Source organism: Sminthopsis crassicaudata, chromosome 3 (assembly GCF_048593235.1).
Source record: "Sminthopsis crassicaudata isolate SCR6 chromosome 3, ASM4859323v1, whole genome shotgun sequence".
Taxonomy (NCBI): domain Eukaryota; kingdom Metazoa; phylum Chordata; class Mammalia; order Dasyuromorphia; family Dasyuridae; genus Sminthopsis; species Sminthopsis crassicaudata.
Genome location: NC_133619.1, coordinates 432954788 through 432978246, shown reverse-complemented (window position 1 = coordinate 432978246; position 23459 = coordinate 432954788). Strand labels below are relative to the sequence as shown.

The window sequence follows — 23459 nt, the reverse complement described above, 5'->3', positions numbered from 1 at the left end:
AATCAGATGAAACTTCATCAAACTTGATTGGGCCAGTTGGTGGACCTGGGATATCATGCACCTGAATGGTGATAACATCTCCAACTTCTCCTACGATATTCTTTGCTGAAACTGGATAAGGTCCACTATCACTTCTTGTACATTCACTGATATTTAGTATGGTTGAAGTGGCGGTATTTTCAAAATTAACTCTCTGGGTTTGTTTAAGAATTTGATCTCCTTTTTTCCATGTGACAGTTGGTTTAGGTCGACCAAGCACTGGAATCTCAACTTTGATATTCTCACCAGCTCTGGCGATGACCAGTTTCTGGTAGATGCCACGAAGGTCCAATTCTGGAAGCATTGTCTGCTCCTTTACAATGACTGGCCTGCTTTCTCTTGGGGCACTTCTCCCAGCACTGTTCACAGCCATGACTTGGAAAGTATATTCTTCCCCTTCAGTTAAGTTCTTTACAACACATTCTAATCCCTTTACGGTTGTGATGTGTGTCCACTGGTCAGAGCCTTTTCTCTGTGCTTCAATCACATAGCAGTGATCTTGCTGCCTCCATCATGCTTTGGTTTGGGCCATGCCAGGCTGACTGTGCTCTTTGTTATGTCCATGATATTAAGGCTGTCTGGTGGCAATGGTGCTTCTGAGGCCCTTACAGGCTCTGTGGTTTCAGTTGGTTCACCAATTCCATATTCATTTTCTGCCATCACTCTGAAGAAATATTCACACCCTTCAGATAAGCCAGTCACTTTATAAGTACATTTGTGGCACTTGGTTGTGGCTGTAGAATAAGATTTCCGTGTGGCTTCACGTTTTTCCACAATGTAGTTTGTTATGCGAGACCCCCCATCTATCAGAGGCAGGTCCCAGTGCAGGGTGACACTGTCCCTCGTGATCTCAGTAGGCCTCAGATTAAGCACGGGTCCAGGGGTATCCAAGACCCTAACATTGACAAATCCACTTTTCTTACCAGCAGCATTTTCTATAGTCATCACAAATTTGCCAGTGTCATATCTATTACATTCTGGAATAATGAGAAGAGTGAAGGATTCTGTGTTTTCAATATTGGCACGGGTTTTAAGGTCTTCACCATCTTTTGTCCAAGTGACTTCAGGAGCTGGACGGCCTTTAATTGGGACAAATATTCTAATGCTTAGCCCTGCTCTAACCACAAGTGTCCTTCGAAGCTCTGCATCTAATTCAAAATCAGGAGCCAATTCACGTTCTATGATTTCAACATTTGGAATTATGGCTGGCTCTCCAACACCTGCATCGTTGATGGCACAGATTCTGAAATTGTATTTTCTTTTGTTGAAGATCAGGGACAACAAATTCTGTGATCCTGAGGGCAGTTCCTGTGGTATCTTTTATCCAGGTATCATCTCCTTCTTTTTGATGCTCTACGGTATAGCCTGTGATTTCAAGTCCACCATCATAATGGGGTTTACCCCAGGCTAAAGAAGCAGATTTCTTTGTAGTATCAGTCACTCGTGCATTTGAAGGTGGTCCTGGTGGATCTGTGAAGTTAACATGAAAACAAAAGTAAATGGTTAATTTAACATTAATATTTTAATTATAATCAATGGCTTAATAATCCAGCACTCTGAAGATATCTCTATGGAAAAAAAAAAATAATACTAACATGCTGCATCCTTCATTAGGACTGAATTTGAAACATCGCTTGGTGGGCCAATTCCTGCTCTGTTTTCTGCACTGACACGGAATTCATATGTGTTTCCTTCCTGAAGTCCTGTCACTTTGCATCTGAGGTCAGACACAGGGGTCTTTGTGGCTCGTACCCATCGCAGACCTTTCTTTTCTCTCCTTTCTATATGATATCCTGTGATTTCACTACCACCATCATCAACTGGTCTTTTCCAACTGACAGTGGCAGTATTCTTGGTCACATTTGATACTTCTGGCTTGCCAGGAGGGCCAGGAGGGCCTAAAAAGCAAGAAGAATTCATGAAAAATACAGGTTCATGTAAACATCTCTAAATTCTCAAGTGATCAACTTATATTAAATGTTTTACTTACCAAATCTGTCCACCATTTTGACTGGTTCCGATTGTACAGGTTCACCCTTACCATACTGATTCACAGCTGAGACACGGAAGAGGTATTCATTTCCTTGGATCAACTTGGTCACCACATGCCGGCAAGTTTGAATATCTTCAGAAACAACTGTCCACAAAAGTCGGCTAGTTTCTCTCTTTTCAAGAACATAGGACTTAATTGGAGAACCTCCATCTTCCAGTGGAGGTGTCCATGTAAGGGTAGCTTTTTCAGCGGAGACATTGCTGATTTCAATAGGTCCTGGTGGGCCAGGAACATCCAAAACTGTCACACGTATGTGCTCTTCCTTTGTTCCAAAAGGATTACTGGCGGTGATTGTATATTCTCCTGCATCTTTTCTGGAGGCATATTTAACACTGAGCATGGAAGATGTTGGAGTTGAGCTAATCTGGACAATGTCTGATGGTCTAAAGTCTTTTCCTGCCTTGGACCAACTTGATTTTGGAAGTGGTTTGCCAAGGATACTGATGGCACTCAAAACAATGGTATCTCCTGCTTTGACTGTTAAGCCATCTTTAATGGTAGGATCAAGGACAATGGATGGTGCCTCTGTAAATGATGACATTTTTTTAGTCAGAAAAAAAAAAGGCAAGAAGGAGGTTTTAAAATTATTTTATAGATTTAAATGGGGAATAGCTACTAGAAGATAGAAAGGGAGACTGGGCACTTCACGTACCACCCCAAAACACATATATAGACTTTGGAACTCCCTTCAAGGACCACCCTAAGACATATATAGACTTTGGAACTATGAGCACCTTGGTGTTTCAGGTAACTCTTTAAGATACATGATAAATATAACTATGAGTTATTGATCTGTATTAGTGGAGGGAGTTTTAAGAACCTTCCTTACATTGATAAAATCTCAGATATGAACCAAAAGACAAAAAATATAAACAAAGAAAACAAAAGACGTACCATATTCATCCTTGCAAATAATGGTTCCTGTGCTTTCTGATGGAGCACTGATGGCTCCTGCAGTGTTCTTGGCTCTAATTCTGAATTCATATTTTCCACCTTCTACAAGATCAGTTACAGTATAGGCACAGTCAGGGACATTAACATGGTTTGCCTTCATCCAAGACTTTGAAGGCAGATCCCGTTTCTCCACTATGTATCCAGTCAGTTTATGACCCCCGTCATATTTAGGTTCAGTCCAAATGAGAGTCACTGAATTCCTTGTGACATTAATCACCTCAGGTTTTCCAGGGGGATCTGGGGAAAAAAAGTAAAATAAGACAAATAAAGTTGAAGTCAAACAAATGTAAATATTTTCTCCATGAAGCAAAGGAAGCTAGGGATCTTCCCCTCTCTGAATGACTTACCAATTGGATCAAGGGCCACGACTGGCTCAGATGGCAGGCTTGGTTTACCAACTCCGGCCAAATTGATTGCCATAACTCTAAATTCATATTCAAGACCTTCAGTTAGTCCTGTTACTTTGAAGTCTTTCATTCTAATGGGTGTCTTATTAGCTCTCTTCCACATCAGACTGTTCCTCTCCTTGAATTCAATATGATACCCTACCAAAAAAGATGGAATTTTAATCAGAATGGAAGATATCAATGCAGTTGATAACATTTTCAAAGCAGGGTTTCATTTACAAACCCTATACATACATACACACTAATCAGGCAGTTGCTCATCATTGCCAATAGTTACATAATACCCAGATTCTTATCTGTCAGTGTACTAAGCAGAGGGTTTTGTTAGGACAACCTTTTTTTCCCCCCTTAAGATTTAAGTAATCACAACTTTTGATGAAAAGTTTTAATTCACAAACTTATTTATATCCCACTAACAAAGTATTTTGTCAGTGAAATGCATTAGTAAACATTCTGAATATTAAACAATTCACTAAAGGGAAATATAAGAGAATGTTAAAATTATGTGTTAGTAGACTAAAAGAAAAGTATCTCTATTTTAATATCCTTTAAAAGGACATAGCAGGGAGAAAAAATGAAAATAAACAACGAAATTAAACATTGTACCTGTGATTGGTGAGCCACCAGTTTTCTTAGGATCTGTCCAAGTTAAAGCAACAGAGTCATGTCTGACATCCACAATATTGGGGGGTGGAGGAGCATCTGGTACATCTAGAAAAAATGTAATATAACAAGGTTATAATAAAGAAAAAAAATCTCAATGTTTTGCATTTTGATTTCTGACTGTCATATACATACCAAATGGATGTTTGGCAACAATGGGCTCAGATTTAAGGCCCTCGCCTACACCATATTTATTTTCAGCACTGACTCGGAAAGTATATTCTACTCCTTCATGAAGTCTTGTAACTCTGAAGGTGGTTTTCTGGACAGCTGAGGCACATGTGACCCATTTATTATTCACAGAATCTCTTTTCTCTAGGATGTAGTTGGTAATTTCAGAACCACCATCATCCTTTGGAGGCTTCCACTTTAAGGTAATGGCATCTGCTGTGACTTCCTCAAATTTGATCGGCCCAGTGGGGATGCCAGGCTTCCCAACGACCTTTATGGACAGAGTTCCTTCCTTAGTGCCAGCAGTGTTCTTCAGTGTGATTGTATATTTCCCAGCATCAGACTTTTGGCAATCGTAGACCACAAGGGTTGTATTAACTGCAGTAGACTCAACACTAACTCTTCTGTCAGTTGGTAGGGGATCTTCATCTTTCTTCCAGGTTACTGATGGTGTAGGCTTGCCTTTTATGGGGATTTTAAGACGGAAATTGCTATTTTCTTTAGCTAAGTAGCACAAATCAGGCAAATCTTTCAAATCAAGATCAGGAGCCACTGTAAAACAGCACAGATAAGTTATTTTTGAGCCTAGTTTGTTTTCCCCTAATGAATACAATTTTAAAAGAAATTACCAATAAATAATGAAATAATTTATCAATAACTAACAAATATATCTAACAATGAATAATTTTTACAAATAGTACATTGCTGATGAAAACAAAGTTAAAGTGAGAATGTCCTTACCAACATCATCTTTTGCCACAACACTGATTTCACTTGGAGTTCCCTCTCCATTTTCATTCTCAGCTCTTACTCTGAAAGTATATTCCTTTCCTTCTGTCAAATCTTTTGTGGAATAGTTAAGGGTCAGTGCATTCATGACTCTTTGCCACTTGTTTTCTTCAGTCATGAAGTCCACTATATATCCAGTAATTCGGCTTCCACCATCACTGTGAGGCTTTTTCCAGCCTAAACTACAGGATGACTTAGTTACCGATGTAACTTTCAGATCCACAACTGGTCCAGGGGTTTCTAAATCACATGAAAACTCTGGTAAGTCTAAGCTTCTAATGAGTAAGTTAAAACTGTCATTTGTAACTATATTTAATAAAATAACATTTCCTCACCAGAAGCTTTTACAGCATCCCGTGTTTCTCCAGGATCACCAATGCCATATTCATTTTCAGCAAAAATTCTGAAGAAATAGGATTTTCCCTCTTCTAAATTAGATATTCGGAAGCTTGTTTTGGGACACTCAGTTGTCACTGTGGACCATGATTTTCTCTCTGCATCACGTTTCTCAACAACATAGTTTATAATTGGGCTGCCACCATCAATAATGGGAGGATCCCAAGTAACATAAGCAGAATCTTTGGAAACTTCCTTAACAGTGACATTGACTGGTGGTCCCGGAGTATCTGGACAAATTTGAAATGAAGATGCACTTAATCATTCAAAGAAAGCCCCAACTATATATGCAATGATTTCTCATTATGTGTCTTAATTTATACCCATACTTACCAAGTACTTTCACGACAATAGTATATTCCTTTTTACCACAGCTATTCTCAAGAGTTAAGATATATTTTCCAGCATCATACTTATTCACATTTTCACAACGCAAAAAAGTATCAAAGTCTGTTGATTTGATGTCCAATCCTATTCTCTCTCGCAAGTTGACATTTGGTTTAGACCATGTTATCTTTGGAGGAGGACGTCCTCTTACTGGCACATAAAGTCTCATTGTAACTCCAGCACGTAATATGAGTGTTTTTCTCAAGTCAGCATCAAGATCTCCTTCAGGTGGAACTGTTTTTTGTTTTTTTTTTTTGCAAAAAAATTAAATGCATAAAAATTCAATTTACTATGAGAACTCAATAACCTGATCCTTAATAATAATAATAATAATAATTCTTAACAGACATTACTTTTGAAACCAAACATCTCATATCTTTCCTCTAATTATTTACATAGCTGCTATAACATCAAACTTTTACTTTTTTAGTATTCCATATAGTCCATTAATCTATAATTAGTGCTTTCTTTTGTGGCTCTAGGATTCATCCTTTTCCAGGAATATTTACTCCTAATTTCCTATATATGCTCACTGCCCCTATTTTTATTCAAAGAAAATAGATATTTCATTCCCGAAAATAGATACTTCATTCCCAATTCTTATTCTAGTCTTAATGATTCTCTTCCCAACCAACTTTAATGAAAATAATAGTCTGTAAGTTACCTATAATTATAACTTATACTCTACTGGTCTTTGTAATTATTTCAGGCAGAAAGATAGACTAAGTTATTGAAAAAAAGAAGAAAAATTGGTTGAGGAAAAGAAGACTAAAATGAAAGTATGTTATTACTAAAGAAGGTAGCAATTAGTTGAAAATGGAAAGAAATCATTTGTGAAAAGAGTAATTGATTGAATTCTCTATAATTAAAAAGTCTTTTTCTTATTAGGACAAACATATTAAATCCTCTGTCCATAGTTACAAAAAAGTTATCATTGTCAATCCACAAATCACATTGCAAATCCTTGATTTGTTACTATAGTTATCTTAAAACAAATTTATAGTTTTTAAATATTGCAGCATATTTCAAGATCTTAAAAGTCAACACTTACTTAAGATGTCCTTGGGCACATGTTTGTCTGGCACATCACTGGGATCACTGTAACCAATCTTATTGACAGCATACACACGGAATTGATATTCTGTGTTTTCCATTAGGCCAGTAACATCAAAACGTGTTTTCTTTAGATTCTCTGGCAAATTGCACCTCACCCAGTTATCAGAGTTGGCTCTCTTCACCTCAACTAAATAACCAATAATAGCACTTCCACCATCATATGCTGGTTTACCCCAAGAAAGACTCACAGAGCTTCGAGTGGTATCAATTACTTTGGGGAAGGCTGGTGGGCCAGGAGGATCTAAGGATTAAAAAAGAAAAGGATGAAGTAGCAATTAGTACATCTTTCTTGTATGCCTGAAATAATTTATAGACAAAAGAGACAATGCTTTATTCTCCCTGTGAAACTTACATAGAGGATCTTGAGCATATACTGCTTTAGAGGCATCACTGGGCTTGCCTGGTCCAGCTTTATTTATAGCTGTAACACGGAATTCATACTCAGTCCCTTCTTGAAGACCTGTTGCTTTAATAGTTCTTTCTATAACAGGTTTCCTGTTGACCTTAGTCCAATTGAGTGCTTGGGTTTCTCGCTTCTCCAGCAAATAGCCAGTGATGGGTGAACCACCATCATCTGCTGGTGGTTTCCAGCTTACTGTCATATGATCTTTTGTAATGTTGCTAATTACAGGAGGATCACAACGTCCAGGTGGGTCTGTAAAGATTGATTTGAGAAATTAGTTTCATATTTTAAAAAATATCTTAAATAAAAAGCAATATTCATGGGAAAGTATTATTACCATATGGATTCTTAGCAACTGCTGGTTCTGTGAAAATTGGATCTCCAACACCATATTTATTTTCAGCACAAATACGGAACTGGTATTCATGACCTTCTATTAGTTTCTCCACACTGCAGCTGGTGATAGGAACATTGGGAGAGACTTGTGCCCAATTAGGTCTGCTTGTCTCACGCTTGTCAACAATGTAGTTAGTAATTTCTGAGCCTCCATCTTCCAGAGGAGGTTCCCAAGAAAGCATTGCGCGATCTGAATACATTCTATTGATTTTAACAGATGCTGGAGGACCAGGTTTATCTGAAAGATACAAGAAGGTGCAATCAACTTTTTGTCTTAATTCTAATGGTCACCATGGCATAGAAGCAAGAGCACTGAACTAGTCCTAGATTCTGACTCTGCCCACTGAAAAGTAACAGAAACTCAACTAAATTTATCTGTACAATGGTAGAGTTGGGCTAAATTTAGAGCACCAAAGTCCTGTCTAGTTCTAACTTTTTATGATTCCACAACTGGGATGGATTTGTATATCTTTTTGTTTTTTTAACAAATATTTTCTATTTATGATGTTTTGGCCATCTTTTGGCTAATATTGACATCACCTTAGTTAATCAAATATGGCTTCCACTATGCCTGGAATTTAGTCCCTTTTCATCTCTCTGACTCAGAATCCTTATCTTTCTTCAAAGTTCTGCTTATAGATCATTATTTCTGTCAAACTTCTGATTTTCCCAAGTTGTGAATGTTCTTTTCCTTCTCAAATTGCTTATCTTTGTACATGCCCTTCCACTCAATAGAATGTAAAGCAGGGATTTTTGTATTTTTTCCCCCACTGTATCCCAGAAGCTTGCATAATATTAAGAGCTTAATAAATATTGAATTGAATTACCTAATACTTTCAGCTTAATAGTGGCTGATTTGGAACCACTTGCATTTTCAGCAGTAATAGTATAGTCTCCTGAATCCTTTCTATTTACGCAGAACAGTTCTAAAGTGCACTGATTCCGTTTGGTGGCCATTTTTATGACATCAGATGGTTTTATAGGTGTTCCATCTTTCTTCCATGAAATTGTTGGCATGGGTTTGCCAAAAACACTTGCATCTAGGCAAACATTGGTTCCAGCTTTCACAGTAAGTAAAGATTTCATTGCCACACTCAGTTCTATCCTTGGAGGAACTGGAAAAAAAATAAAAGGACTTAATCTACATGAACTAATTATGATATTCTTCACATTAACACAATAATAATAATGTAGGCAAATACATATAAAATACATAATCTTGAGGGATGGAATCTCACCATTTTCTGCTAGGATGGTCACTGGATCAGAAGGCTCAGAAGGCATGCTGATGTTTACAGCAGTTTTGGCAATGGCTCTAAATTGATATTGAGCATTCTCTTCCAAACCAGTAGCTGTGTATTCTTCTTGAGGAATTTGGTGAGGTGTAGTATTGCATCGTACCCATTTATCTCCAGGGAGTTTGCAAGCTTCAACAAAATATCCAATGATTTTGCTGCCTCCATCATGTTTTGGTCGAGCCCAGATAAGGGATACACTATTCTTGGAAACATCAATAACTTCAGGTTTTCCAGGAGGATCTAAAACACAAAAGACAATCAAAAAAATTAGAAAAGTCAGAACATATCATTTGAAACACAGGAAATGATTTTCTTTTTACATCATGATGTCAAACTCAAGTAGAAACAGAAAACCCTGCTAATTTGGAAAATCACAAATTAACATTATGTATGTTGTGTTGCATTTTTTCTTATTTCTCAATGGCAATACCACTGAGTTTTGCTGGGCCATATGTTGCAAGTTTGTTATTTGTACATTATATGTAGTTTTTAAGTAGCTCATCAACATCTTAATAGCAAAAATTTTAATAAGAGCTAACAAATAATGTGGGTTTCTATTATGTGTTTGATATTGTACAGTATTCATTGTATTTACATAGAACAAGAAAGGGAAAACATTATTGAATCTAAGTAAAAGCAAGGGAATACTAGTCAGTCAATAAGCATTTAAATATTTCAATAGGTAAGTGGTAGATAGCTTATCATGCTAAGTACAGGGACTACTAGAAATATTTGGAAATAAACACCTAAGATTTAATTTTTCACAGAATTTAAAGTATAGAGAAAACAAGGAAATACTTTACTTACCAACTGGCATTCTAGCCGTTACATATTCTGTCGGTTTGCTAGGTAAGCTGCTTCCAGCTCTGTTCAAAGCATAAATCCGGAATGAATATTCTAGACCCTCTACAAGACCAGCGCAAGGATATTCAGTAGAACGGACAAGAGTATCATTGGCCTTCACCCAGAGCAGGCTGTTCCTTTCTTTGCGTTCAATCAGATAACCAGTAATGGGGCTGCCGCCATCACTATCTGGCCTGTCCCATTTCACAAAAATACAGTCCTTGTTGACTTTTGTAACTCGTGCATTCTTTGGTTCACTAGGAACATCTGGAGATGAAGAGATGATTCATATTAGTCCTTGCTTTACAATTAGAATGGAACAGTTTATTATACCTCCCCAAAGAATAACCTACCAAATGGGAACTTAGCAAGCATTTTAGGAGACTGGAGTGGCTCTGAAATGCCAAATCTATTTTCAGCACGGACCCGGAAGATATACTCTTGCCCAGGGATAAGTTTTCCAATTCTGCAAGAAGTTTTGGTGACAGAGGCTAGAGCTGTGACCCAATTGCCTTGGCTTACATCACACTTCTCCACCACATAATTGGTAATGTTACTACCACCATCCTCAAGAGGGATATGCCATGACAGGGTACAGGCATCAGCATCTATCTCAGTTATGTCAAACGGAGGCTGAGGTGGTCCTGGCGCATCTGCAGAAACACAAGACAGGCAGGCAAAAACATGAAGATAGGAGGAAGAAGGAATTTTGATCCTGAAAGTTACATTATTTTCAGCAAAAGCTTAACTCACCCATGACCACAACTTTGATTTTCTGAGTATCTGACCCAGAACTGTTTTCTGCAGTGAGATGATAATAACCACTGTCTTTTCGAGTAACATCTTTCAAGATCAGAATCGAGGAAGCATCTGCTTTGTGCACTGCCAGGCGGCTAGATGTGACAACAGGTTCTTCTCCTTTTTTCCAGGTACAGATTGGTGGAGGCTTTCCATACACATGTGCTTCAATTCTGAGTTTCTTTCCAGCTTTAATAGTAACTTGTTCTGGCATAAGGATCTTGGGTGGCACTACAATGCAATGGGAAAAAAACATGAATTTATTGTAAGGCATGGTTATTTTCCATTGGGAATGCTCTAGATACGGAATGTGGAGGACACAGAAATTTTGTATGATAGTATATAAAAATATAGGAGACATGGATCCTCCCCCTTGACCTGCCTTTGTGTGACTTAAGACAAATCACTTAATGTTTCTGCACTTGATTTTCCTCAAGTATAAAATGAGACAGGTAAAGTCATACAGGCGATTTGTCCAGGAGTAAGATCTTAGTTATCATCCTGGATTGATCACTAAATAATCTGTAGCTATGAGGTAATTACTTGACCCTTCTTCACTTGTAATTAGTAGGGTTGGGATAGGTGGCCTCCAAGTTCCTTTCTAGTTTGACATGACCAATGTGACGTTGTGCTTTGTTTGACTGCTTATATTTGTTCTAGGGTTTTGATTTCTGTTGTTGAGAGAAAGGGTAGGTGTAGGAGGGAGAAAAAGCAAATTCTAGTAATTAAAGAAAACCCTAAAAAAATAAAGCTTATATACTGTGCTCTTGTCTCTGATCCATAATGACATATAATAATATATAAACTGAATTATAAATACGAAATGGGTGAAATTAGTAAATGCAATAATAATTGCTTACATAGCTGTTCTTTGGCTTCATAAACACCATCAGCTTCTCTGGGCAAACTCACTCCAACAGCATTCCTGGCCACTACTCTAAATTTATATTTCTTTCCCTCCTTCAGGCCAGTGACAACAAGGCTGAGATCTTTTACGACTGAATACTCTGTCCAGCGATCTGCAGGTTGTTCTTCTTCCCGGTAGCTGATAATATATCCATCAATCTTAGCACCTCCATCACGCAGTGGAGGTAACCAGGCTAATGTGGCACTGTTCTTTGTCATTTCAGTAACTTCAAGCTTTCTTGGTGGATCAGGTTCACCTAGAAAAAAACAAACATAAGGAAAATGTCTTGATAACTTAGCCAAAGTATTTTATTAGTGCATACTAATGCCAGATGGAATCCATTGTTTCATGGCATCTCAGTATAGTATATAATATGAGAACTAAAGGAAAGTATTTAAATTTCATTTAAAAGCAAGTAAGAAACCGACAAAGGGTAGAGTTAAATGGTTCTTAATTATAAGGAATCTAGATATTCATTACACTGTTTTGGCATCTGTAAAACTAGTATTTTTTTTAACTTGAAAGTATCTGAGTTTCAAGGTATCCTCACATTACATAAAGAGAATTAATATACTGGGAATTGGAATTGATATTGGGATATAAAGATAATACTTACTTAGGGGATCAGATGCAAGCACTGGTTTGGGGATGTCTGTTGGCACCCCAGGACCATATTCATTGACAGCAGTTACTCTGAAGAAATATTCATTTCCAGGGACAAGATTGGTTACTTGGAAACTAGTTTTCTTAACTTCTGGAGTAACTGTTGACCATGTCTTTCTTTCAGCTTCCCGCTTCTCCACAATATAGTGTGTTACTTGACTTCCACCATCATTTTCAGGAGGAGCCCAAGAAATATGGCATGATGTTTTAGTGACATCTGATGCTTTTAAATCAGACACAGGCCCAGGAGTATCTATAAAAAAAATCACATAACAAAATATAGTATTTCTTCTATATCCTTAGCAATTTTATTATTTTTTTTCTGTAGTAATTTTAAAGCATTCTTTTAGAAAGGAGAGGAAGTTTTCTGGCAACTTACCAAGAACTCTGACATTTACAAATACAGCCTTTTCTCCAGCAGGATTAACAAGTGTCAGAGAATATTTGCCTGAATCATCTCGTGTAGAATCAGGAATGACCAGAAAGGCCATAGTGTCAACCAAATCAACTTGTCCTTTTCTGACAACATTATCAATACCCACTCTCCGCCAAGTGACTTTAGGGGCAGGCCGTCCTCTCACAATGGCAAATAGTCGAATTGGGCATCCTGCTCTAACAACAACCAATTTTCTCATACTGGCATCCAAATCAATCTCGGGGGGTTCTGGAAAATATGTTGAGAAAATTAATTCACTTTCTAGAATGTGGAATGTGAGGATTTATATCATAAATGAAACAGAAATAAGTATATAAGTAAAATAGAACTTTACCAAGTATTTCTTTAGGCTTAATAGCATCTTTTAATTCAGCAGGCCGTCCAATGCCAACTTGGTTTTGTGCACAAACCCTGAACTCATATTCTTGGTTTTCATCCAGACTAGTAACTGTGAATTCTTTACGAATAAGTTGTGCAGCTGCATTGCACCTTTTCCAGCCTTCATCAGGAGATGCATCTGCGATTTTAGGTCTCATTTCCACAACATATCCAATTATTGGTGCACCACCATCATAGACTGGCTTTCCCCATCCAAGAGTAATGGAATTTCTGGTAGTATCAACCACCTTGAGATTAGTTGGTGGACCAGGAGGTTCTGAAAGTACATTGTAAAATAAATGTTATAGCTATGTAATAAGTAATATTATAATAATATAAGTATTATAAAGTTAATGTAAATTTTTTTATATAGTCAACTCAATTATTCAAAGACATATTATTTATTTTGCCTTTTTCTCTTTTCCTGCAGTGCTCTGTAGGTGGTTTTTTTTTTTTTTTTAGTAAGCAAGCAGGCAGGAAAAAAAGAAATAAAATCACCCAATTTGTCATTTGTTAGCAGTTCTGTCAAAAAATTTGGTTTCTCTGTTGAAATTACTCAGAAAAGATTGGTTGAATTTGTCTTTGTTATTTGTTATAAACTTAATTTACCCTAGTCATGCCTCCAAATTAAGAGTTGACTATAGTTTAATAAGAAATAAAGATCATAATAATACCTATTGGGTCTTTTGCCACTACTGGTTTTGATGGCAAGCTTGGTTCACCAATTCCAATTTCATTTTCTGCCTTGACACGGAACTGATATTCATGTCCTGGAAGGAGATTTTGAACTTTCATACGTCTTTCAGGTATGGCACTCTTGGTAACAGGAACCCATCGAACTGAATGCTTTTCTTTTTTCTCCAGAATATATCCTGTGATAGACTTTCCACCATCATATTCTGGTGGATTCCATACTACAGTCATTTCTTCTTTGCTGACTTTAGTAACTTCTGGGGGATCAGGGCGACCAGGTCTGTCAAATTTAGTTTTAGCAATGACTGGTTTACTTTCTGTTGGTGGACCAGTGCCTATCTTATTCTCTGCCCGAACTCTAAAAATATATTCATTTCCTTCAATGAGACGAGTCACTGTTGCATTGGGAGTGAGGACATTAGCAGAATATGTAGACCAAACCATACGCTTGCTCTCGCATTTTTCTAAAATATAATTTTGTATTTCACAACCACCATCATCTTCTGGTGGGTCCCAACGAATTGAGCACCTATCACTTGACACATCAGAGATCTTCAGATTTCTCACTGGACCAGGTTTGTCCAAAACATTTACAGTTGCATATGCTACAAAGCTGCCAGCTGTATTTGTTGCTGTAATCACATATTTACCACCATCACTTCGCTTTGCTTTTGTGAGCGTAAATTTAGATGACTCTGAACTTGTATCAATTTTGGCTCTTGGAGATCTGGTTAGATCTGTAGCATCTTTATCCTTGGTCCATGAAACTTCTGGGAATGGTTTGCCTCTAACCGCTGCCTCAAGCTTAATAGTGTCTCCTGCTTTGACAGTAAGCACTCCACTCATTTTAAGCTCAAGTACTGGTTTCTGCAAATCTTCCTTCACAACAACTTCCTCTGTCCTTACCCAGTCACTTTCACCACCCTCATTCTTTGTTTGAACTCTGAACTCATAAATCTGGTTCTCAACACATTTGTCAACCATATAATGAGTGTCCTTAATGCTTCCTTTGTGAACTCTTTCCCAATCAGTAGAACCCTTTAGCCTTCTTTCAACATGATAAGATAAATTGGGACTACCACCATCATAATCTGGTCTTCTCCATTTCAGGAAGACAAATGTTTTTCCCTTTTCTGCAATATGAAGGTTTTCAGGTTCACCTGGTCTATCAATGGGGTTAATAGCCAGAATGGGAGTTTTAGTTTCAATGGTTGGTCCAACACCCACTTTATTTTCTGCACAAACACGGAAGTAATATTCATTGTTGGCCAAAAGATTGGCTTTAACTAACCGCCTAGTAACATCTGAAGCAACAATTGACCACCCTTTCTGGTTTGGCTTACGACATTCTACTATAAAATTAGTAATTTCTGAACCTCCATTATCTAGAGGATTTTCCCAGGAAACTGTGCAATTCTCTTTGGTGACACTAGTTATTCTCAAATTCTGGCAAGGTCCAGGTCTGTCAAGGACATTGACGATAGCTGAACCTTGAGCATGCCCACTGCTATTCTTAGCTGAAATGATGTATTTGCCATGATCACTTCTAACAGCTTCTTTAATTTGTAACTCAACACGAGGCAAATCATGAATTATGTCAACCCGCTTTTCTCGGACAAGTACTTTGCCCTCCTTGGACCAAGTTATATCTGGTTCAGGTCTGCCTTTGACTCTAGCCAGAATGCGGATAGTTTGGCCTACTCTAACAGTAATGACATCGCGACAAGTCACATCAAGTTCTACTTCTGGAGGATGGAGAATGTCTTTTGCAATCACAGATTCTGCTAGTTCTCGTGGCTCTCCCTCTCCCACAATGTTAGCAGCCTTAATACGGAATCTGTATTCATTTCCTTCAATTAGTCCTGGTACCCTGTAGGCACATTGCCTAATGAGTTCATCTTTATTGATCCTGTTCCACTGTGCAGTGCCTGGTTTCTGACATTCCACGACATAGCCTAAAATAGGACTGCCACCATCACTAAGGGGCTTTGTCCAAACTAAATCAGCAGTTTCTTTGGTCTTGTCCTTCAGTTTTGGATTAATGGGTGGTCCAGGTGGTTTAATGGGTCGACAAGCTTTTATTGGATCAGAACTTGGAGATGGATTGCTTAGGCCTGCAAGATTTTCTGCAAAAACTCTAAATTCATATGTATTCCCTTCATAGAGTCCAGTCACTCTAAACTTTAAGTCAGCTACAGGTGTTTTGTTGACTCTCACCCATTTGCCAGTCATTTCTCGACGTTCCACGTAATAGCCAGTTATTGGACTGCCACCATCAGATTTTGGTAAGGTCCAAGAAACTGTTGCGGCATTTTCAGTAATGTCAGTAACCACTGGTTTGCCAGGTGGAGATGGAGGATTGAACTTGTGTTTAGCTACAGTAGGTGTGGAGTCGAGAGGTGGACCAACACCCATCTTATTCTCTGCTCGAACACGGAAAATGTATTCAGTTCCTTTTTGTAGATGAGGGACCTTTAGTTTAGTCTTACTGCTTCCTGCAGAGACAACACCCCACGTATCTTTTCTAGTATCTTTTTTCTCAACAATATAGTTTATTACAGGACTTCCACCATCATCCTTGGGTGGCCGCCATGCAATAACCATATATTCAGGGGTGACATCAAGTATATCAATAGGACCTGTTGGTGGGCCAGGAACATCAAGAACAGTAAGATGAACTGGTACAGTTTTGCTACCAGCTGCATTGGAAACAGTAATCAAATATTCCCCAGTGTCCTTCCGTAAACAGTTTTTAATGGTAAGTACTGATGAGAAGCTGTCAGTTTCAATGTTATAGTGATCATCTGAAGTAATTTCACTGCCATCAGTTGTCCACTTTGCAGTAGGAGTAGGTACCCCTCTTATAATGGCAGGGAATCTCACAGTGGTCCCAGCTTTTACCACAAGGCCTTCAATTAATTTCACATCAAGCTCTATAGAGGGAGGTACTGAAAAATAAAGCACATAAAATTAGAATTTGATTTTCAAGTCAGACACGATTAAAAAAATAACAGAATAATTATGCCATTAACATTACCTAGTTTTTCTTGACACTCTATTGGAATAGTTGTGTCAGGAAGACTAAGACCTATAATATTCTGGGCTTTTACACGGAATTTATAGATCTTCCCTTGTTGTAAGCCAGTAACAACACACTCTAGGTTCGTTACAGTCTTAAATTTGATCCAGTCTTCTGTACCATCTTCTTGATATTCTACTAAATATCCAGTAATTGGAGAACCCCCATCACGATCTGGCTTAGTCCAAACCAGAGAGACTTCATTCTTGTCAACATCCACATGATGCAAGTCCTTGGGTGGCCCTGGTGGTTCTTTTTAAAAGAAGAAATATCTGGTAAATAAGATAACCCAAAAAAAGACAAAGAAATCAAAAACATTTAGAATATATATATTTTTTACACGTAAAAAAGGTACTTACGAAGAGGATCCATGGCCTTGATAGGTTTAGGAATTTCAACAAATGGACCACGTCCATATTGATTCTCAGCAGCTACACGGAAGAGATACTGATTACCTTCATTGAGATGTTTAGCAAGATGACTCTTTTTCTTGGATGTAGTTGAAAGAGGTGACCACTGGGAAGTGGCAACATCTCTTCTTTCCACCACATAATTTGTTATAACTGAACCACCATCATCCAGTGGTTCTTTCCACGTAAGGTAACAAGAATCCTTCCTAATCTCACTAACTTCTAGATCTCTAGGTGGTCCAGGTTTATCTGAGAAATAATAAATACACAATTATTCAAATTACTGAACTCATATTAAGTGCTAAAAATCATTATTTAATAATGTTCACATTAGAATATTACCTAGTACAACAACTTTTACTGAGACTGTCTTTGACCCTGCTGGATTCTCTACTGTCAAAGAGTAAGTTCCACCATCTTCGTGGGCAGAGTTACGAATTTCAAGTTTGCTACCAACTGGTGTAACATCAATTTGTGCTTTGATAGGAACTTCTCTATCTTCTTTTTTCCATGTTACTTTTGGGAATGGAACTCCTTTAATGACGGCACTAAGTCTTAAGGTATCTCCGACCATTATGTGTTGTTCCCTTGCCATATTAGCATCTAGAATCAATTCAGGAGGTTCTAAAAGGAAAAAGATTATTTGATGAGCATAATTTAAAGAATATATTTTATAAATAAAACATGAATATGGGGGAAGTTTACGTACCAAGTCTGTCTCTTACTAGCACTGGTTCAGGAACATGAGCAGGGTCTGATTCCCCAGCTTCATTGACTGCTATTACTCTGAATTTATAGGTTTGACCATCCCTAAGGCCTGTTACTTTATATTTTGGCTCAGGGCATGTCTCTGGAGTATGATTGGCTCTTCTCCAGTCTTCATCTCCAACTTTCTGGTATTCTACAATATAGCCCAGAATCTTGCTTCCCCCATCATGACGTGGTGGTTGCCAAATCAAATCAACTGAATTCTTTGTTGTGTCTACTGCTTCAGGGTTAATAGGTGGACTTGGTTTAGCTATATGAAAGAAAAGAAAAGAAAATGAAAGAATGTCAAGATACAGCTTTAAAAAAGTTAGCTAATGTGAAAATTGAATGACTATTTCAATATAGTACCAATTGGATCTTTAGCAAATACTGGTTTTGAGGGTGGGCTTGGATCACCAACACCAATTTCATTTTCTGCTGAAACTCGGAATTCATATTGACATCCTTCCACGAGATCAGGAACCCTAAATTTGGTGTATGGATGAATAGGCTCTCTGGAAACTCTGACCCATTTTTTAGACTTTGTTTCTTTCTTTTCCACAATATATGTTGTGATAGGTTTGCCTCCATCATATGGTTTGTTCCACGTTACTAATGCAGAATCTTTGGTAACTTCAGTAACAATTGGTTGGTCTGGTGCAGCAGGAACGCCTGAAGAAATATTATCATAATGTGTTCAACATTCATTTATATCGCTAATATTGAAATGGTGAAAAACTAAAGAATAATTGAAAAATACATACTGAAACGATCCTTGGCTTTCATTGAATCAGAAACTAATGGATCACTTATGCCATAAAGATTTTCAGCATATATGCGAACAATGTAGTCCTTTCCCTCAAGCAATTTAGGGACTTTACATGTTGTCTTTACACTTGCTGATGTTACTGGCATCCAAACATCTTTGCTTATCTCTTTCTTCTCAATGATGTAATTAGTAATTTCACTTCCTCCATCATCTAAAGGAGGCTTCCAAGAGATAATAAAATGATCTTTGTGTACTTCATCAAAAATAACAGGTCCCACTGGAGGTCCAGGACGGTCTGTGGAAGGGGGAAAAAAACACTCACAGAATGTAGATTTCATTTATACTCTTGATTTAACAGAATGTCTACAGATCTAATAATGATTAATTCTTACCAACGACAGCAACTTGACAGGAACCTTTCCTTGAACCTGTACTATTCTCAACAATCACGGTGTATTTGCCAGAGTCTGCCCGTTTGGCTTTGACTTTTTCTAGAGAAAGTGTTGTTGGAGTAGCCTTGATCTGTGTACGATCATCTTCTAAGACATCAGTTTCATCTTTCAGCCATGTGATCTTTGGTTTTGGCTTGCCCGAGTAACGTCCTGTCAGGGCAAAAGCTTCACCAACTCGAACAGTGAGCTTATCTCTAAAGTCCAGGTCAAGTGTTGGAGGAGCTAAATAAACAATTTTGAAACCAAATCAGTCTTGTTGTTATAATATAGTAAATTCACAATTGCACAGCAAGTACTCAAAGTATTTGAGACACTTACCAAGTTCATCCTTGCAAGTGATTGGTTTTGTGCAGAATGATGGCTTGCCTTGTCCAATAATATTCACAGCACTTACACGGTACTCATAAGTATCACCTTCTTTCAAACCCTTAACTGTGAATTTTCTACTAAGCAAGTTGTTTTGTGTAACTTTATGAAACTTTTCAGTTCCAATGAGGCGGCTTTCTAGTACATAGTTAATTATTTCTGATCCTCCATCATACTTAGGGGGATTCCAAGTCAAAGTTACAGAATCTTTAGTAACTTCTTTGACTTCAAGATCTTCTGGGCGCTCTGGGACAGCTGCAGTAAAAATAGGAGGTAAAAATGAAAGAAGTTACATTTTAACAATGTGCCAAATTGCCCCTTCATGAGGATTTCACTGGATTCACTTTGATTCCAAATAAAAGAATATAATTTCTTCAGTAAGAAGAGATGTTGGAGATATTATCTAGCTTAAATTATCTCATTTAAGTAATGAGCAGGTCAAAACAAGTAACTTAGTCACATAGCTAGTGTCAGATTGGAAAAAAAAACCAAACTGTCCATTCATCTCGACTGAGGTTGTAAAATACTTTACACACACATATATATATACATATACACATATGTATATATATGTTATTTAACAATTTTAGTCTAGTCTCACTTTTTTTTATTCCATTTGGTATGTTCTTGGCAAAGGTACTGGAGTGGTTTGCCATTTTCTTCTCCAGCTCATTTTACAGGTGAGGAAACTGAGGCAAAAGGGGTTAAGTGCCAGCTATTAACTCTATGAGATGAGTCATTCTCACTCCAGGCTCAGGGTTTTATCTACTGTACTACCTTTCCCTCTACATATGTGCAATATGTGTGTATGTTATATACACACATACATATACATATATATACTTATGTATCCTTATAGATATTTAATTATACCTTTCTATGTTCTGTCTAGGTATACAATATGAACCTAAAAAGTATATATAAAATGAATGAAAGCATAGCTAGAAGGTTGTATTATCTTAAACTTTCATTGAATATGTGAGGAAAGCTTTAAAATTAATATTACTTACTCATTGGATCCCTAATGACAAGTTCATTTTGTGTCTCAACAAATGGGCCCATGCCAATGCTATTTTCAGCAGCAATGCGGAAAAAGTAGGCTTTTCCTTGAATCAGTCCTTGCACTGTAGCATTATGCCTTGTCACTGTATAAGTTACAGGGGTCCAAGCTCTGCGGTCAGCTTCTCGCTTTTCAATGACATAGTTGGTGATAGGTGACCCACCATCATCTTCTGGAGAAAACCATGTCAATTTGCAGGAATCATTGGTTAGATTGTCAGAAAGGAATGGAATTCCAACTGGACCTGGAACATCTGATAATAAGAGAAGAAAAATTATTATATTAAAAAAGAATTTCAGATTGATATCTAGCTAATTACTATGTAACCCTTTTTAAAGACAATTAAAATGTTTTTTTTTTTTTGTGAAGAAGTTAAGTCTAATATTTATATTTCTAAGATTCTTTTAGGGTTATTTTTTATACTTAAACATATTTAAATGAAATATTTTGGAACAGGTGCTGGTAGTTGCTTGGAGACTTTTCTCTTTCTTGCTTCTAGAAAACTACATTAGTCAGGGTGCTATTGTAGACTAGGTCATTGGGACTTTTAATTTCCTGCTTTTTAAGCAAGGAATCTGCTTCACTATTATGTGACTATTTTCAAGTTAAATGAACTAAATAGTTACATATCCTGTTTCAGAATTTATAAGCCCTACATATGTAGGTATTTTCTGATACTCACACTTACTAAAATAACAATAAAATAAATTTATACAGAATATAGAATGAATAAATTTGGGCTTCCTTACCTAACACATCAACAATAATTGTCTTCTTTCTTTCTCCACCTGCATTTTTAGCAAGAAGAGAGTAGACACCTTGATGACTCCTCTTGCAGTTCTTGATGACCATAGATGAGCTAATAGCTGTTGTTTCAATGTTTGCTTCTTCTGGTAATGCTCTTTCATTCATGTTCCAGGTCACTGTGGGAGGTGGCTTTCCAGATACATATGCTATAATACGAATCACCCCACCAGCATGGACCACAATTCTATCTCTGACACTAGCATCCAGCTGAAGGTCAGGAACAACTAAGAGAAGAAAAGGCAAATTAAAATGTGTTTTTCACTGGAAATATATTTTAATTTTAAAAAAAATTCAGGCTGTTAATTATAAAATAATAGTTACCAATTCTGTCTTTCATTTCAATAATGTCAGTAACTTCTCCAGGTTCTCCAATGCCAGCAATATTGACTGCTCTAACTCTAAATTTGTAGAATGCACCTTCTTTTAATCCAGGTACTACCAGTTTTGTTCCTCTTACTTCCTTATCTTTGGCCTGAGTTTAAAAAAAAAGTTTAAAAATTAACATTTTAATAATTCTTTAATAATCATTTTAATAATTATTTAATAATTTAATAATTCTTAGTAAGGAGTTTTGCTTTTAAAATATCAAATTTTATGTACCTTTTCCCATTCTTCCTTTCCTTCTTCTTTGTATTCAACAATATATCCAGTAATTTTAGACCCTCCATCTTTTACTGGGGGAGTCCATTCCAAGTCTACAGATGATTTGGTCCAGTCAGTCACTTTAGGAAATGGAGGACCTGGTGGGGCTAAAAAGAACCATTACATTAGTTTATTTCTTCATGAAACATCTGATAAATTAAAAACTGAATGTTTAAGTATTTACCAATTGGATCTCTAGCTGTCACTGGGTCAGATGGCATGCTTGGAGGGCCAACTCCAGCAGCATTAATAGCATAGACTCGGAACTGATAGTCTGAACCTTCAATGAGGCCTGTCACTTTATAAGAAACTCCTAAAGTCATAGCTTTGATAGGATCCCGGTTGACTCGCTTCCATCTCTTGGATGTGGTATCCTTCATTTCTAGCCAGTAGCCTGTCACGGGAGAGCCTCCATCATATTCTGGCTCTTCCCAGTTGACAGTCATACAGTCACGTTTTACACTGCTCACAGTTGGCTTGTCAGGAGCTCCAGGAACCGCTGTGGAAAAGTTACATGAGTTTGTAAGAAAATGTGAAAATACACAAAAAGAATTTTGCATGTGAAAATGGTGTTATACTTACAGAACAGATTTCTTGCTGTTTCTGGTTCACTGTCAAGAGGCTCACCAATACCATATTTATTTTGTGCCATTATACGGAATACATATTCATGGCCCTCAAGTAGTTTGGGGATTGTATATGTACATTCCTTAGGTTCACTGGAAACACGTACCCACGTTTTCCTATTGGCTTCTCTTTTCTCAATAACATAATTTGTAATCTTGGACCCACCATCATCTAGAGGTGGAAGCCAAGATAAAGTCATTTGATCAGCTGAAATGGATTCGAATTTTATGGGTCCTACTGGAGGTCCAGGACGACCTAAAATGAGAATATGGAAGAGTAATTAATTAGCCAAATGCATTTAAATTTAAAGATCAAATGAGTAGTACATTTATATGCATTTTATACAAACGATTTCATATTTACCAAGAACATTCAATCTCATCTCTTTTGATGCTGTTCCCAGATTATTTACAGCTGTAAGTGTATACAGGGCAGTATCACTCCTACGAGATTGTGGAATCACTAAGGTGCAAGTATCATCAACCACAAGCTTGTTGATATGATGGTCATATACAATAGGAGCTTTGTCATCAGATTTCTTCGGAGGGGCTTTAAACCATGTTAAAGTAGGGAAGGGCACTCCTTTAACTTTAGCCACAATACTAACATCTGTTCCTTCTTCAACCTCCATAAATTCTTTTAGATCAATTGAAGGTGGGCCTAGATCAGAAAAGAAGAAAAATTGTTATGAAAAATTAAGACATTTGCTT

The 23459-nt window shown here is 37.3% G+C and overlaps 1 protein-coding gene across 1 annotated transcript in view; it reads right to left on the bottom strand.

Moving 5' to 3' along the window:
- The window catches only part of TTN (titin), a 322669-nt gene that overhangs the window by 49711 nt on the left and 249499 nt on the right, over positions 1-23459 (bottom strand). The window contains 40 exon segments of the mRNA XM_074302990.1: positions 2-531; positions 534-1303; positions 1305-1509; positions 1635-1937; positions 2030-2617; positions 2987-3283; positions 3394-3591; positions 4060-4164; positions 4252-4839; positions 5029-5316; positions 5412-5702; positions 5806-6093; positions 6911-7216; positions 7328-7630; positions 7716-8012; positions 8602-8889; positions 9013-9312; positions 9880-10182; positions 10269-10568; positions 10669-10944; positions 11574-11876; positions 12237-12536; positions 12663-12947; positions 13054-13374; positions 13772-16738; positions 16828-17121; positions 17229-17528; positions 17622-17903; positions 17989-18297; positions 18396-18698; positions 18791-19090; positions 19188-19469; positions 19566-19868; positions 20624-20926; positions 21423-21704; positions 21802-21952; positions 22081-22229; positions 22307-22621; positions 22705-23004; positions 23113-23409. Of these exon segments, the coding sequence (XP_074159091.1) occupies positions 2-531; positions 534-1303; positions 1305-1509; positions 1635-1937; positions 2030-2617; positions 2987-3283; positions 3394-3591; positions 4060-4164; positions 4252-4839; positions 5029-5316; positions 5412-5702; positions 5806-6093; positions 6911-7216; positions 7328-7630; positions 7716-8012; positions 8602-8889; positions 9013-9312; positions 9880-10182; positions 10269-10568; positions 10669-10944; positions 11574-11876; positions 12237-12536; positions 12663-12947; positions 13054-13374; positions 13772-16738; positions 16828-17121; positions 17229-17528; positions 17622-17903; positions 17989-18297; positions 18396-18698; positions 18791-19090; positions 19188-19469; positions 19566-19868; positions 20624-20926; positions 21423-21704; positions 21802-21952; positions 22081-22229; positions 22307-22621; positions 22705-23004; positions 23113-23409 (15170 nt within the window).